This window comes from Zootoca vivipara, chromosome 5 (genome assembly GCF_965207765.1).
Source record: "Zootoca vivipara chromosome 5, rZooViv2.hap1.1, whole genome shotgun sequence".
In the NCBI taxonomy this organism is placed as follows: domain Eukaryota; kingdom Metazoa; phylum Chordata; class Lepidosauria; order Squamata; family Lacertidae; genus Zootoca; species Zootoca vivipara.
This window is the reverse complement of record NC_142588.1, coordinates 45,752,104-45,770,316: the sequence shown is the minus strand read 5'-3', so window position 1 is coordinate 45,770,316 and position 18,213 is coordinate 45,752,104. Positions and strand designations below refer to the sequence as shown.

General features: G+C 44.9%; 1 protein-coding gene across 2 annotated transcripts in view; it reads right to left on the bottom strand.

Moving 5' to 3' along the window:
- PDZD8 (PDZ domain containing 8) overlaps nt 1-18,213 on the bottom strand; it is a 141,404-nt gene that overhangs the window by 39,449 nt on the left and 83,742 nt on the right. Inside the window, exon 1 of one of the 2 annotated variants that reach the window (XM_035137519.3) lies at nt 428-1,951. The exons of the other annotated variant lie outside the window; for it this stretch is intronic. Coding sequence (XP_034993410.3) covers nt 428-1,299 — 872 coding nt within the window. The 5' untranslated portion in view covers nt 1,300-1,951. Of the gene's footprint in view, nt 1-427; nt 1,952-18,213 lie in introns of those variants that run through there. 2 annotated transcript variants of the gene reach the window in all.

Below are 18,213 nucleotides of genomic sequence, written 5' to 3'. Positions count from 1 at the left end.
ACATGTTTGGCTCTATTCACCTTAAGCTTTCCACATGATCAAGATTTCCAACAGACTGGAAGAAAGCAGCAGTGAGTTGCTGCTTGCACTTTCTTCAAAAAACAACAACAGAATAAGGGGCACCATGAGGTGTGGAATGGGGGAGTGGGGTCAGTAGTACAACTAAATAATGGCTGTGATAAGACAAACCAAAAACCTGTGGACCTATGCATATGAATACAAACCATTCCCAATTTCATCTTTTATCTGCAACTTCAGAAGGCATTTTTGCGAATGTTATCATCATTGTCGTTATTACCATATTTCAAATACCACTACACAGTGTTTATTAAGAATAAGTCAATAGAAAGATTTCCTTCCAACAATTCCCCAAACTATCATGTGAGTAAAGTATAGCTTTGCTCCAGATAAACCCAAAGCACCTTACCTGATTTTATAATGAGGTAAAGTATGTTTGCGCCTAATGACTTTCTTGAACTGGCTGACAATGATGGAAGTAAGTTGTGGCAAGGGCCTTCCTTCGAACTGTGACTTGACTTCAAGACCAATCACAGGCTCGTCGACAAAGGCGAAAGACCAGTGAGTGAAGGGCAAGCGGGAGAAGACCAGCCTCACCCGACCCACCACCCTAGAGATCTTGGCAAAGAGATACGCCGACTTGCCAAAGACAAGGTCGGCATCAATGGCCAAGTGGAAGCCACCATTGTACTCAACATCCACCTCAAAGTCTAGTTCCTCGGGGCATCCTTCCTCGCTACAGGTCACCGGCCTTAGGATCTTGATGTTCTTGAAAACGGGCACGACGTTTCCGAAGGCAACGTCCCTCAAGCTGAGCCCCTCCAGCACCTTGCCTGTCACCTTTGTCTGAAGCAGCTCCTCAAACTCCACCTTGATCTTCCTGGTGACCCAGTGCCTGACAAAAGCAGTGTCCTTGAGCTCCCTGAAGAGAAAGAGACAAATGGCATTGAGCCAGTACAGGGTCTCCTCGGTGAACTCCACCACAGAGCTAGAGGATGAGTCCGAGTGGGTGCCCTGGTCGTTTTTGGAAGGGGACTGGTTGGGGAATAGGATGCGGGAGCCAGCCACCTCTTGCACCCCGCCGCCGCCAACGAAACCGGCGAAGTACTCCTTGAGGCCGGTGTCGGGCACTGCCCGGGTGGTGTAGATGCCGGTGTTGGGCACTGGGGACGGCCCCTCGGGGGCTTCGGGCTTCCTCCGGTAGAAGAGCAGGATCTGGCACAGCAGCGTCAGGCAGGAGCCCAGCAGAGCCGACAGCAGTATTGCATACACCGACAGCATCGCCTCAGCGCCTCTCGCCGCCCCTCAAGCAGCCGCCTACCCCGCGGTCCTCGCCGCCTCACGCCGCCACCGACAACGCCGGCGCCACGGCCAGCCCCGCTACCTCCATCTTGCGAGCAGCGGCTTGAGGGGAAACGGCCGCAGCAACTCCGTCAAAAAACAACGGAAACAACAACCCGGGGGAGCTCGCGGGCGACGTCGCTCCCCCCCCCCCAACGCTCGCTCCCCTCAGCCGGCCCCAGACGATAAACCGCCGTCGTATCCACAGCTCCTTCCCTCTGTGGCCCGCTCCGCCTCACGCAGCGGCAGCGGCCGCAGCATCCGGGTATTTTCTCGTCTTCTCCCGTCCACCGCCCCCTTGCTGAGGAGAGGAGACCAACTGCCACTTATCTCCCTTGGGCTGCCCCGTCCCCTCTTCTGTCTGGATTGTCAGGGCTGGGGAGGTCCGGGAGGGGGTGGGTTGCGTCATAAGCTACGCCGTCTCATGCGCTGAGCTCATAATACTGCGGAGGGAGGAGGGAAAAAAAAAAGTAAGGCGGAAAAAGGAGACAGGAAGTGCGCGTGCGTGTTTGTTTCTGGCCCCTCCTCCTCCTCCCTTCTGTTGCTTTTGCTTCCCGCTACTCCCTCCGCCCGTCCGTCATGTTCTGTGTTCAAGGCTGGTTGAGAGGTTAGTGTTTGTAAGGCAAAAGGGTTGAAAGTGTGAGGGTCCTTAAAGGCACCGCAAGAAGGAAACTTGGTCGAAGCCTGTTTCGAGGGCAGGCTCGGGCTGCGTCCCATTTCCACCAGGGGAATTGGGGGAGCGGTGTTTTCTTTATCAGCATAGGATGCAAGCGGTGTTCGAAAAATAACAACAGGGATTCTGAATTCGGACACTTCACATAGGCCCGCTTTGCTAGCCTGGATTTTGTTTTCTCACTTCCCACCTGGCCTACCGATAAAGCAATTGCAACGAGCGCATTAGTCTATTGAACGTATAAACCGCTTCTCACAACAGAACGTCCCGAAGCGATAGAGTAAAACATACACAAGCACATCAAAAATATAATTCGAGCAGAACCATCAAATCCTTGGGTGCTACCCGAATGCCGTGGAAAACGAACGTCCTTTTTTTTTTTTGCTTGCACTTCACCGGCATGCTCCTCCCACCCGCGTCTTTCCCGATCTCCGTGAAAATTACTCCCTTTCTCCTGCTTTTGGTTCAGATTAGGCAACTACTGCCAAGAAAATGAATGAAAATATTCTAGCCAAGACACATTGGCACGCAGCGTATACTTCACTGAACATATCAATTTCAAGCAAGAAGGTAGCCGGACCTTGAATGATTGCAGTGGCTTAAATATGCCGAATCAACACGAATGATGGCTTTTGTAATGAAACACAATTCGAAAGGAACCTGTAAACTTTTTTCCCCATACAAAAATAAGGGGGAGAGGGAGGGGGTATTGGGTGTGAAATTAGGCTCCTGTGAACATGACAAAATACCAAATCAAAGTCCAGGGGGTGGGGGTTGCCTTTATTTACCTTTTTAAAACAAAGCATTTAACCTTAAGAAACATGCAGAACTTGTATATTCCTTCATATATGCTGTTTACGGACCAATTACACAATTCAACTGAATTAGACAGATTTCAAGATGCTAAAGGGAAACAATAACAAACACAGGTTTTCAGGTTTTCCATTAATGTTGTTGTTGTTTAGTCGTTTAGTCGTGTCCGACTCTTCGTGACCAGAGCACGCCAGGCACTCCTGTCTTCCACTGCCTCCCGCAGTTTGGTCAAACTCATCTTCGTAGCTTCGAGAACACTGTCCAACCATCTCATCCTCTGTTGTCCCCTTCTCCTTGTGCCCTCAATCTTTCCCAACATCAGGGTCTTTTCCAGGGAGTCTTCTCTTCTCATGAGGTGGCCAAAGTATTGGAGCCTCAGCTTCACGATCTGTCCTTCCAGTGAGCACTCAGGGCTGATTTCCTTCAGAATGGATGGGTTTGATATTCTAGCAGTCCATGGGACTCTCAAGAGTCTCCTCCAGCACCATAATTCAAAAGCTATTCTTCGGCTATCAGCCTTCTTTATGGTCCAGCTCTCACTTCCATACATCACTACTGGGAAAGCCATAGCTTTAACTATACGTACCATTAATTTTATCCAGATTCAAAAGTGCAATGGAATACAGCAGGCATCCCCAAACTACGGCCCTCCAGATGTTTTGGCCTACAACTCCCATGATCCCTAGCTAACAGGACCAGTGGTCAGGGATGATGGGAATTGTAGTCCAAAACATCTGGAGGGCTGAAGTTTGGGGATGCCTGGAATACAGTATAAATTATTCAGAGTCACTGTTGTCCCTCTTTTCCTCTATAATAATGGTTATTGGATGGTATGAAAAACACTACTGTACATGTTTCTAAGGATAAGATCCAAACAGCACCTCCTTGAAAAAGCTGAGCAACAGCAAGATTCCAGGGGTCTTGGCACTTACACAGTTTGTCTTCCTTTGGAACGAGGCATACCTGAGACTAGTGTCTTTGAGAATAAAGGTGTGTTTTATACATATTCACAACCTGAGTTTTGATGGAAGAAGTGCAGAACATTTCACTCCAATAGTGGCTCTCATTGCTCTTCTCATAGCTTCAGCAATCTTGGGTCTAAAGCAGCAGCCAGTCGTGTCCCCATCCATGTCTCAGTGCAGCCTGTTCCAGCCAGTGCACATGCAGTTTTGGCCTTCTCCTTCCCCCAAACCCTTGCTCAGTTAAAAAGAAAGGTAACTCCTGTTACCTGATAATTGACCTAGAGATAGGTCAATTAAGCAAGAGTCTAATCACACTGGACAAAGAATTGATAATATTGTATCCTTTGTGACCTTACTGCACTTCTACATTGCACTTCTACATTGTTGAAATAAAATAATAAATACCTGTAAGTTAAAATTGAGGTTGTTTTTTTATTAAAAAACAAAAAACCTTTAAAAACCCTTAGACATGTCCTCTGAATTGTTTTGGGGGTGGATCCAGGGCGGGGAGAGGTGGGTGTCCATCCCGCCCCCCATGACCATACTGCAGTGCATTGTGGGGGTATTGTTTTTTTAATATGGCAGTGTTTTGTTGGGTGCCACCCATCACCGCAGCTGTTTTGAGCAAGTCTGTTCCACAGAATTTGAATACAAAAATGAATAAAGCACACAGGCAAAAGGATGCATGTCCAAAATTAACCCGGGCTTTCCACAACTCAGGGAGGGTGGGCTGCTGGTAGGGCAGGCAGGCAAGAAGACACACATACATATATTGTATTTAAACCCAACATTTTGTACAGGTCTAGTAGATGAAGGGATGCGGGTGGCGCTGTGGTCTAAACCACTGAGCCTAGAGCTTGCCGATCAGAAGGTCGGCGGTTCAAATCCCCGCAATGGGGTGAGCTCCCGTTGTTCGGTCCCAGCTCCTGCCCACCTAGCAGTTCAAAAGCACATCAGAGTGCAAGTAGATAAATAGGTACCGCTTTGGCAGGAAGGTAAACGGCGTTTCCATGTGCTGCTCTGGTTTCGCCAGAAGCAGGTTAGTCATGCTGGCCACATGACCCAGAAGCTGTCTGCAGACAAACACCAGCTCCCTCGGCCTATAGAGCGAGATGAGCGCCACAACCCCAGAGGTCAGGGGTAACGGTCAGGGGTACCCTTACCTTTACTAGTAGAAGAATATTCAGGGTGGGAACACACATTTCAAATACATCCCATTGAACACTGCCCACTTGTGTGGATGGAAAACAATGAGATGATGAGTTTAATTGAAAGGGCTCATGTGTGGACATACATATGCAAAATCACACATGAAAACGTTTGATGCACACACTCATTAGCATTTGGGCATGTATACAGCCCTAGTCCTAGGACCTTCTGGGAAGCACAGAAGCACATGAAGGCAACTACCCTCTCCTATATCTTACCCCTCAGTACTTGGCATTCAGAGGCAGATCAACACTGAAATTATAAAGAATTCCTTTGAATGATTGCCTTCAGTTCACAACACCGTATTTCAACCTAACATAAGGTGTGTTCTTTATTTCCAACACAAGAGCTCTTGTTTTTGAAGCTGGATCTGGCAACCCCGCTTTTGCATAAGCACTTTATGGAAGGAAGGCTGAAACTGCTGACAGGTGCAGCTGCCTAGTCCTCCAGTGTCACATAACATATCGGGATGCAATTGACATGTGGCACATGGACAAAAAAAATGACATTAAGGGATGTGAATAGATCCAACCTGGCCAGATAATGCAGGACACATTGCTACAAAGAGGAGGAGACTGGGCAGATGGCTTTTTGTCCCTTTTATCCTCTCTCTCTCTCTCTCTCTCTCTCTCTCTCTCTCTCTCTCTCTGTGTGTGTGTGTGTGTGTGTTTTAAAGGGAGCTAAGGCAATTGTCACAGGTAGGTAGCAATTTGTTATTTTTGTACACCAAGTATTTCTGATTCCCAACACCTACGGTAGATTCATCTTGCAACATAAACACTGGCAGATTTCCAGCTACTGTATGTGTCTTTTAGCAAGCTACTTTTTCCCATTGTGTCTTTTATGTGGAGAAGATGGATAGGGAGCAGTAGAACCTTGCACTCTCCAATGAAGCAGGAAAGTTGGAAGATTAAGGGAAAAATAAAGTACTTTTATACTTTACATAGCACATACATAAACTGGGGAATTTGCCCTCACAAGAGATTGTGATGGCTACCAACTTGGATGGCTTTAAAGAGGCTTAGACAAACACAGGGAGAAAAAGGCTATCAATTGCTACTAGCCATGATGGCTGTGTTTTTACCCCCACTATTGAAGGCAGTATGCCTCTGAATACCAGTCGCTGGGAATCACAAGTGAGGAGAGTTGTTGTCGTTCTTGGTCCTCCATGCAAGCTTCTCCTGGGCCACTGTGAGAACAGGATGCTGGAAACCAATGAACCTTTGGCCTGTTCAACGGGGCTCTTATGTTTTTTCCTTTGCTGATCACATTACCTGTATAGTTAGGGACTGTTACATTTACATTATATGAGATCAGCAGAAAGGCAGGAATGTGAAGCCTTGTCAAGCAAAGTGTGTGGAGCTAAGCTAAATCAACAGCTATGTTTACTGTGGTTGATTACTTACCAGAAGAAACACCCAACTCTTTGATTTCAGAGTTGTCACACTTCTGGGATTAATATTCAGGGCCATTAACATGATTTATTTTGTCCACAGCTCAGCAATAGCACAGGTATTATAAGGAGCCCACGTATTTCTTTCTATTAATAATTTATAAATACGAGTTAATGAAGGGAGGTGGGGGGGAAGAGCAAGAGAGACAGTTGTGTTAATTGACTTTCCGAGATGCTAATCTATGGCTCATTAGCTTTAAACATAGGTCTTGCAGCATGGTGCCATGTAGAAATAATGTACTTTAGCTGGAAACACAGCACAGTAAATGCAGCATGGTGTTCATCCATTATTCAGCTTATAAACACACACACCCCTCTATTTGTTCTCCGGAGAGTTTTAGGAAGCTGGATGATTAAAGGCACAGGAAGAGAGGTCTGCAGATAAACATGCATAATAAAAGCCTGGAGAGGAATAAAGAGCTGGTGCTTAAGTATGCAGGAAGAACTGTTGTCTAAGCTACATGCTGTGGTGGTAGTAAAAAGAAAAGCATCTCAATCACTAAGCAGAGGTAGGGAACCTACAGCCCTCCAGATGTTGCTAGACTACAATGCCCATCATCCTTGGACAGGGCCAGTCCAAAATAGGGCGGAGTGAGACAGTTATCTTAGGATGGAGGAGGGGTGGGGACATTGGTGCTCCCCAGATCCCCTGCTCACTTCATTATTAACTTAGCACACACACACATTTCAAACCCTGAGTTTAAAACAGCCTTTGTAGCTTCCATGACAAACTGCGGGAGCAACTCTGGTATCCAAAATGGCCAGAAGGTCTCATTCTGAAGGAACCCCTTGGCCATTTCTCAGTGAGGTGAGGCAATGAGGAGGTAGAGTGAGCATCAGAGAAACCACCACTATTGCTGGCATGGTGTGGAGAGACTGGAGAGGCACAAATGTATTTCCATGGCTGAAATCTTAAAGAAACTCAAACCAATAAATTTTTATTGAAACCAAATACAATGACCTGTCAGCCAGCCACCCTATGAGTCAAACAGCATCCACATCTCATTGCCCAAAATACACTAAATTCTATTTTGAAGCACAGGCACAAAACCATACCTTAGCCAAAACACACATATTTTCTCATCCTCCCTCTAGCCCAGGACTGAGAAACGATATTGGACTACAGGTCCCATCATCCCTAACCATTGGCCATGTTGGCTGGGGCTGATGAGATTTGGAATCCAACAAATATTTAGAGGGACACAGATTCCCCACCACTCCCGCAGCCCTCCATGCACTGGAGAGTTAACTTCTGCAGCAAGGTTTTTCTATACATGTAAGCTCCCAAACGGTTTAGAACCCTAATATTCCAGGGTTCTAGATCATACAAGAAGCTTTCAGGACTAGAACTGGCTCCCTGCTGCAGAAGTTCAGCCCCCAACAAGTGGGAGAGCTCTGGGATGTCAATAATTCGGCCGTCCCGGGGGCCAGCTGTTAGACTGGTCCCACAGGCCAAATATGCGATTGCTCTCACAAACGTGATGAACAACACACAAGTCAGTAAATAAGGCTAAACTGCTTTATTTACATATAAACAAACTGGGTGCTCTACATCATGGCTCCCTCTCTCTGGCATCACAGCCAGTAAAGAGAAAGAACAAAGAAACAACAGTCCCACGTAAACATCCTGTCTACATCACTTCCACTCTGTGGGAATGAAAACACATACAGTCATATGATACACAATAACCCTATAACTGCAGACGGGGAATGAATCCTAACATGGGAGTGGTGACAATGAAGGAGTGGTGAGATCATCAGAGAGTATTCCCATGCTTCCCCTCATGCAATGGTAGTCACATGGGGTGAATAACTTTGAGGCTTAAACTAGTGATTGACAATAGTTCATGCTGCCTTATGCTAAAATTATGCAAATCTGTTGTCTTCTGGGAGTGATGAATTTCCTCTTTCCTTTTGTTGACAATGCAAACATGTCCACCCTTGCTGCTTTTTATGAAACATTTAGAATCATAGAATCGCAGAGTTGGAAGAGACCACAAGGGCCATCCAGTCCAACCCCCTGCCAAGCAGGAAACACCATCAAAGCATTCTTGACATATGCCTGTCAAGTCTCTGCTTAAAGACCTCCAAAGAAGGAGACTCCACCACACTCCTTGGTAGCAAATTCCACTGCCGAACAGCTCTTACTGTCAGGAAGTTCTTCCTAATGTTTAGGTGGAATCTTCTTTCTTGTAGTTTGAATCCATTGCTCCGTGTCCGCTTCTCTGGAGCAGCAGAAAACAACCTTTCTCCCTCCTCTATATGACTTCTGTACATATTGTTACATGTATTCAGTGCTTTTTTTCTGGGGGTACTCAATGGTGCGCAGTACCAGCACCCTTCCCCCCGCCCCCAGAAGAAAAGCACTTGTCAAAAGTATGGCACTTACCATAACAACATCATAGAGAATACTGGCACCGTTTTTTCTAGAATAAAAGCCCTGCATGCTTCCCAGTCTGTGAACTGAGAGATTTGAGGGTGCGAGTACATATCTCTTGTTTCGTTTCCTTGAAATTAAGGTCACTAGAGACTGAGTTGTATTTGAGATATATGGTTTTATTTGCACATAAGCATGAAATGGAAGGGCTCAGAACATTAACACTCTTGCTCCCTTATAGTGCTGAAGTGGCAGGGCAAAGCCCTATCTTCAGACTCAGCACAAGTTTAAGTCCTCTGTGTCTCTCAGTTCCAGATACACAAGAGACAAGATGCAACTGGCCCTTGGCCTTTTAGTCACCCAATGAGAATGACATTGCCTCCATCTGGGGGGGGGGGAATCTGCTCCATTCTCCTGGAAGTATATCACACTAGTAATTCCTACACACCTGTACTTGGCCTACTATTTACTCATGCAAATCTATACTTAGCAGAACTTGTTAGAACCATCAACTTAGCAAAATGACTACTTTTGCAGCCTCTTCCCCCTACAGAATTCCATCTTACAGATATAAAACCACAGGCTTGGAGGAAACATAAGGTGACATCCAGACCAAGCCTGCATCCTGTAACATAATACGCTAGAGTATAAAATATACCGGTACATTGTTTACGAAAAATGGACACGTGTTTCAAACTTGGATATTCCCTTTAAATATACATAAGCAGGGCCCTAATTCTTTCCCACAGCACCTTGATGTATCTTAAAAGGGGAAAGCTGCATTTGAGAAAGAAGTATCAATGACCCGTCAGCGGCATTCCCCATCTGGCACCCTTACCCTATAAGTCCCCTTACACAAGTCTTGTCTGATTTGTGCATAAGAATTGGCAAGAGAACGTTGTGCAACTGGCTTCACATCTTCCCCCCCAGCCTTCTGTGCAAAGTTAGCAAAGGGGGACTTTCATAAGCCAGCAGCTGTGGCAATCGAAGTGGACAACAAGTGAAACAACATCCTGAGCTCCAAAGCAGAGAGGCTGTTAAGACAGAAGCCTGTTGCCCTTGCTTTCCCTGAGAGCAGGTTGATTCTCTTCCCCTTTCTCGCCCCACTTTGCTCGGCCTAAAAGCAGGCTTGTGGCTTAGAGATATTAATGCATGGGGAAATCCTTTTGGGTGAACGGTGTTATCAGCCAGGCTAATCCATTTTGGCCTGTGCACCTGCATCCCTTTTAAGCTTCGTCCTTGTCTCACCCCACACTGTCAATGGCTGTTTGCATGAGGAACATTTCTAAGTCTGCCCAGGAGACCTCTGTTAGCAGCCATGCAATGCCTCATAGTAATAGTGTATGGCTATTACCAAATAAAGGAGAGCCAAAAAAGCTACTGTATCATCCCGATCTTCTCTTCATCAAGCCTGCAATCCCACATAGAACCTGGGAGGTTATCAAAAGGCTCGATATCCTCCCTCCCGCCTTTGCTAAAATCAAGGTAGTTGTCTGTGTTTAATTTTATACTAGAGATTTGTAGGCCTTAACACCACCTCCTCATCAGCTGTTCAGTGCATCTGTTGTTGTAATGTGATCTCTATTCCATTCTCTGACTAAGGCTGCAATCCTATACATACATATCTGGGAGTAAGCAACACTGGAAACAATGAGACTTACTTGGGAGTAAATTTGCATGGGATTGTACTATTAAATCTATGGAAGGGTGTGGAAAATATTATAATTGTGAAATGCTTAATGTCCCATGACATTATGGGTGGCATTCAACTCCGTTTTACTTAGAGCAGATCCACTAAATTAATGAGCATAATTAAATTAATTTCGACAGATCTACTCTGAGAAAAACTTAGTTGAATACCTTAGACTTCATCCTTTTTCAAGGACCATGATTTCTTTCTTATAAGCAACATTTAGCATATGACACTTTTCAAGTCTCATTGAGTTTTGCATAGATGAGTCCTGTAAGGCAGTGAGGTATTCTTAATGCTGTATTGCAGCTTGGGCATTGAGGCTAATAATCTGGTGTGTACGTGATGGTAAACTGGAGTACGGCTTAGCATGACCACATTAATGCACTAGCTCCCAGAAAACAACTCTTATTTGTTTGCTCTTCCCTGAGATTTTTAGGTCAGCATAGCAGAAGAACTTGGTTGCACAGCAACATAGAATATTGGTTTCCCACATGCTCCTGTGGGTATATGATGAAGGTAATATTCCTCCATTGCTTTGCTGTCTCTACAAGGGCTGGACAAAAAACATGTGTTATCAGTCATGAGCAGTGTTTTTTCCCCTAGAAAAATAGGTGCCGGTACGCACCACAAAGTTGATACAGTAAGTGCAACACTTTTTAACAACAACAACAAAAGGTTCCGGTATTGCATACATGGTCATTGCCTAATATTCACCTAGTGAGATCAGGACTGAGATCTCTTCTTTCTAGGCACCTCTTAGGAGAAAAGAAGGGGACTACTTGCAGCCTGTACCATCCCTAACTCACAACCCTGTTAAGAGAAAGTAGTACACCTTGCCAAGGCGAATAAAGAATCAGAATTTTGACATTTTCAATGGGCTTTCTGTGAGCATGAAAGGGAATGATAGTACCTGTGACCTAGGGAAAGGAGGTGTGTGATCCAGAGAAGAGTTTTAAAATAATTGCTGTACTAGAGTTAGGAGTTAACACTAGACAGTCACCATTGCCATGAAATGAACTGGAACGATGAGTCTGGGAAACTGGAAATGTAGAACATTAAAACAAGGATTAGGGATGGAATATGAGTCTTCTATTTTGTATGTGACTCTTTTGCTTGCTTCTACCTTCTGCAAACGCTTGGTAGCTTGTACTTTCCTAATTCTTTTTACTATAATGTTATTTCTAAGTTTGAATTAGTTTAAAAACTGTTAAAACTAATTACTCCTTTTAAGAACCTTGATTCCTCAAGTCAGCATTTTACTAAATAGCAAATAGAGCCTAACGTTGTAGGGCTGTACCTGACTTAGTCTTATTCCAAATATGGCCACTGAAATCAAGTTAGTCATGACTCTTCTTGACTAAATTAAGTTCACTGATTTCATTGGGCTGTGTCTGAGTTTAGCCAGATGCAGTCCACACTTTTTGCTCTAGGAGAAATCAAGGGCAGGTTGCTGGCAGTCAAAAGAGAAATGCTTGGTGCTTTGAAGAAATTGAATGACACACAGAACATGTGAAGCTTGCTTTTTCCAATGTCTGAGTGCCCAGGGTACTCCTTAGTGTGGAACCACTGGAAAGCTGCCACATAATTATTATATCTCAAAGCATGGTCTCCTCATCCTGCACCAACTTTCCTCAAGCATAAATAAAGATCAGTTTGTACTCTGTGGCTTTATCATTGGTTATAAAGGCTGAGGTTAAAAGGGCGTATTGCACTAAGTTTCAGGGTGTTTCACAATTTTGCTCTTGGCCAACCATGAAATCCAGTTTAAAGGGCACAAGCTGCAGCATTTCCTGGAGATGTCTGATCTGGTGATACATGCCTTAGTTACATGCTATATCTTTGGAAAGTCTTCAGAAACTTCAGCAGGTCCAAGATGCTGTGGCCAGATTACTAAACTAGATGAACCAGTGGCCTGACTCAGTGTAAGGCAGCTTCCCATATTGCAAATTAGCAGGGTTGTGGTTTTTTTTAACACTAACTTTCTCCAGTATTTAAAAAGTTGTTTTTTTACAACTTTCAAGATGCAGAATGTGCATATGGTGGAATTAATACCCACATACACTACAGAATCAGTGTCCACTTTCATATGCGTGTCTCTCAATCAGAGCCAGTAATGATAATTTCCTTTTTTGGTTTTTTTTAAGAGTCGCATTTTGTTGTCGTGCCAGAAATATGAATGAGACTGCACTGCTGCCCAGTCACCAGCTGGTTGCTGGGAGAGAGAGAGAGAGAGAGAGAGAGAAGAACTGCAAAAGGAAAAGTTGGGCAATGAATTTGTCTAGACGGAGTCCATGAAAATGCTTTGGCTAAATGCAGTAAGGCAGCTTGCGAATTTGTAAAATTGAATATTGTGTCCTAAGAACAACAGTCCTGAGTTGCATGCCCTGAGCTGCGTATCCTTGACAGGGAGTCCTCCAGATCTGGAAGTGGAGGAGGGGAAACCTCTCTGCTAGTGTCCCAAATGGACTTCACTTCAATCTCTCCTGCGAGAGAGCGAAGGGGAAAGCACTGTCATTTGCTGCTGTCATGTCATCCTGCGGTGGAGGGATGGTGCTGCCCAGAGGGATTTCTCAGGCAACTCTGCTAATATTCTTTCCCAGTTTACAGGTGTAAGGTTACTGTACTCAGTAGACCATGCATCTGACTCACTGCAGCAATTCTTTCTCTATGTTCCTGGGCTGATAGCCAAGGCTTGATGTCGGTGGAACAAAAAATAATAATAAAAATTACCCAGATTTAGCATCAAGAAAGACTAAAAGCTGTGCCTAGAATATATTTTGACTTTTCTAAACAGCACCATCCAATACCTTCGTTAAATGTTATTCTCATTTTTATTTTGGCATACTAGTTATACAGTTAAGAAAAAGAAGAGGAGGAGCATTATCAGGACAGAATAGAAGATGGTATCAGAGTGCATGGGAGAGGCACAATGGCCTTTGCTGTACAATCCTCTTTTCACAAAATGAATGCGCATCTCCCTGCAAGGTAGTACTTTTGTTTCGATAGGATCATACTTCTTCAGCAAATATTCAAAGTGCAATTTCTCTAACCTGAGAAGAGGTGTATCATTGCTCGGCTGGACACAGGACACACTGTTCGTTGTTCCGATGCACGTGCCGAAAGTGGAAGCTCTGGGTCACGTGCATAGGTATATATAGGTCCCTTGATCCGTTTAGACTGTACCCCATTGGCCAGATTAAACCCAGCAGCAAGGGACCTACCAATCGGGTGTTGTGGCTATCCAATATTAGACCCACCCACAACCAGGAGGTCAGTCTCCAGGTCTCACCGCAACACGTGCCCTCTTTTAGGGAGGACACGCTTTATTGTGATAGTTGGCTGGAATGTATGTGACATAACAACATCCCTCCCTCCAAATTATTTTATGATTTTTACATAGTAATTGGCAGGAGGTGTTAATCCTTTTGGGGCAATCCACTCTCCCACTCTAAAAGCTGTATCGGGATATATGTAAGTGAAATAAGTCAATCAGCCCTAAAATCCAGACCTAAGAGTCCTCAGCTATCAGAGTTATCAAGTAGTTGGCCTATAGCTGACCTCAGCTGTCATCTAGTATGCATTTTTAGAACAGGGGGGCCATTTGGGAAGCTTTCTTACAAATGGAAAGCTTTCCTTTTCCAGACTTGATAAGTTTTACACATACACACACACACACACTTTTAAAAAGCTCTTTGATTGATTAATTAATGGCTAAACAGAGAATCATTGCAGGGACCCAGGTGGCGCTGTGGGTTAATCCACAGAGTCTAGGGCTTGCTGATCAGAAGGTTGGCGGTTCGAATCCCTGCAACGGGGTGAGCTCCCGTTGCTTGGTCCCAGCTCCTGCCCACCTAGCAGTTCGAAAGCACATCAAAGTGCAAGTAGATAAATAGGGACCGCTCCGGCAGGAAGGTAAACGGCGTTTCTGTGTGCTGCTCTGTTTCGCCAGAAGCAGTTTGTCATGTTGGCCACATGACCCGGAAGCTGTCTGCGGACAAACGCCGGCTCCCTCGGCCTATAGAGCGAGATGAGCGCCGCAACCCCAGAGTCGGACACGACCGGACCTGATGGTCAGGGGCCCCTTTACCTTTTAAACAGAGAATCATACAGAGCTTTGAAAACATTCTTTTTTAAAAAAGGGGAAAGGGAAAGGCCAGCAGTGGAATGAACTTTTAATTTTCTGGTATTTTCAGCAGTCATTCAAATCGCAGAACTGGGATTCTGCAACAATAGCTCATGCCCCAGCTTCTGAATCCATTGTGAGTTCTCAGAATATGGGAACAGCTCTCCAGGGTTTCAGGCAGAAATCCTTCCTTCCCAGTCCTATCTGGAGATGATGAGAATTGAACTTGGGGTCTTCAATCTTGGGATCTGCTCTGCTTGCAAAGCTAATGCAGTATCACTGAGGTACAACCCTTCCCCCTCTTTTTATAGTACATGTGCCTTCAGACCTTCACTGTGGTAGGTGTCTGAATTCTTGCCCCACTCTTAAAATAAACATCTTACTAATATTGATCTACAGTGAGTTAAAAACAATGTTTAAAACAACAATCCCCTCAAAAAACCTGAGGCCTTTTTGTTAGGAATAGTTCAGTCTGAAGTTCCTGGCTGTTAGGAAAAAATATATTTATGTACGCAACTACAGCGGCTCGAATTTTGCTAGCCCAAAGATGGAAAGTGAGCAAGATCTCTAGTAAGGAAGATTGGCAACTTAAGACGATAGAATTTGTGGAAGCAGAAAGTTTAATTTATGGAATAAGAGAGCAAGAAGAATCCTCAATCAAAGAGGAGTAGATTTTTTTTGCTGAATATTTAGAAAATAACTGTATGGTTGAAAATGCTGGTAGCATTTAGATAAATTCAACAGTATGGTAAATATTTGAAGGATGTAAAATGGAGAAACGATTAGATTGGTTATAGTAAAATATGTAGGAATGATAGATAAGTAAAATGAACCATGAAAGAGGAAGGAGGGAAGTCAATTGTTACACATGGTATTATGTAAAATGTTTATTTTGAGACGTATAAACTGAAAAATTAATTAAAACTGTTATTTTTTAAAAATAAAATATATATTGAACAAAGCTATTAAACTAGTTTGCCCAGTACTCTGGATACAAATGTATATGCCAGCAGAGCTTAAAATAAGCTGCTTGAAGTGGATTAGAAAAAAGAGAACAATTTCTTAGTTCTCGGGATTGGCTAGAGAGGCAGGCATCAGGGAAGAGAGGCTGCATTTGGAGACTGACTGATACCGCTTTCAAAGTAGCAGCGCCTGCTTGTGGTTCACTTTTTCAATATATTTATCTGTAAGCAACTGTATATCACAGTTTCCAGTGTTCCCAAGGAAACTAAACCTGCTCTAAAATGTCGCACCGGTTGAGGGAATGTGGAGTGCAAAATAACATGTAAAATAGTGTCAAGGTTTTTATACTTTGCTAATTTAAAAGTATTAATATAAGTCTATCTATAACTTGATATCCCCTGTTGTACAATGTTTTGTTTTCTGGAGTTTGTTTATAAGGTTATCAATCCAAAAACAGTTCAAATCTGATTTTGTCACAGCATGGCTCTTGTGTTTTAAAAGGATCAAGCCCCCCAAAAGCCATTTTCTTCAACTTGCAATTCATTACGAATTCTGAACAAACAGTGGTGTTGCCAAACTTGGGGGGGGGGCATGCAAGGTGTCCTTGGTGCCCCTGCATGATATTTTCTCCCCTGCTGTTGCTGCAGTGCCGTCTTAAGCGCCCCTGTCGCCATGGTGCGCCGGATCTCTCCGGCGCCCTTCTGCCCCGTTTCCCAACGCAGTGGGCGGGTGGGCGCGGCTCCGCGGCGGGCGGGCGGGCGGGCAGACACAGCGCGATCTCTTCGGCGCCCTCCCGCCCCGTTTCCCAGCGCGGTGGGCAGGTGGGCGCCGCGCGCAGCTGCACAGCGGACCGGCGGACCAGCGGGCGGGCGCAGCTCGCGGCGCCCTCCTGGCAGGCCGGCGCCATGGTGCCCTGCGCCACCGGGGGTCTATGATGAGCCGGCCCTGTGTTGCTGTGCCATTATCTTTCTGTTGACATTTCTCATCCTCTGCCATAACCTTTGAGTCAGACTCCCTGTTCTGCCAAGGACACTTGTTCTTTTGGATTCAGAGGCAATAAGCATGCTTTTGCTTCTGGTCATGCCCGCCCCTGATATGTGGCCTCCAAACATTGCCCATAAGGGAATGCGACCCTCAGGCTGAAAAACATTCCCCACTCCTAACACAATGCTCACATTATTTTCCCAGTTCTGGTCAGCACCATTTACAAAATGGGTGGCAGATAGCTACGGTAGTTGTCCAGGTTGCTGCTGCTGCCGCCACTGCTGAAATCTCAGTAAATCTCATCTGGAGCCATGCAGTTGGATTTTAAAGTGCATCCCCACCCCCATTTGCACTGAAAGATCTAAGCAACAGTTCTGCTAGGAGATCAACTGCAGGAGCAGTCCAGGTGGCTGCCCTGAGCTTCCTTTGGCCCCTCTCTGAGAGCATGGGTTGTGGGTTCTGTATTTGCGATCAAAGACCCACCCTTGGGAATGTCATTCTTTATTAATGGAATCATCTGGCAGTGCACGTCTGGGCAGGAGGCAGTTGCCCAATAAATACAAAATGCCTTATCCCATCCTAGATTGATCATGAGCAAAACAGTGACATAAAGATGAACACTATTAAAGGAAGTGCATTTCCCTCCAGGAGGCGGGGAAACCCACCCTCCACTCTTAAAATAAATGTCTTATTGATTTTGATGATTTGCTCTGTCTTCAGGTTTCTAGTAAGCCTGGAAAAATGCTCTAAGGCATTGCAAAGTGCCTCCATATTTAACCACAGCTGCAGCACAAAGTCTCCTGTACGTATAGTGTCAATAACATTAAGAACCACAAGCTAACAATTCCAACAGAAGTATATATTGCAATTGACCTTTTCCCCTCTTAGTGGTACACTGAAGTCATCAGGATACTTTTACATGGCCCAAACTGACTGTGCCAGAATTGACAAATTTGACATAAATATAATATGCCATACAGATTCTATCCCCTTCATGGATCACTGCCTTGTCGTGGCGAAGGGGCTTAAATAACTTAGAGAAGTTATGTTTTGACCAAACGTGATCCACCTGGAGAAGGAATTGGCAAGCCACTCCAGTATCCCTGCCAAGAAAACTCTATGGACAAAGACAACAGGCATATAAAAGTTATGACGCTGGAAGATGAGCCCCTCAGGTCGGAAGGCGTCCAACATGCTACTGAGGAAGAGCAGAGGACAAGTACAAGTAGAGTCAGAGCTGATGAAGCAGCTGGGCCAAAGCCGAAAGGTCGCTCAGTTGCGGATATGCCTGGAAGCGAAAGGAAAGTCCAATGCTGTAAAGAAAAATATTGCATAGGAACCTGCTTATTTAACTTATATGCAGAATTCATCATGCGAAAGGCTGGACTAGATGAATCCCAAGCAGGAATTAAGATTGCCGGAAGAAATATCAACAACCTCAGATATGCAGATGACACAACCTTGATGGCAGAAAGTGAGGAGGAATTAAAGAACCTTTTAATGAGGGTGAAAGAGGAGAGCGCAAAATATGGTCTGAAGCTCAACATCAAAAAAACCAAGATCATGGCCACTGGTCCCCTCACCTCCTGGCAAATAGAAGGGGA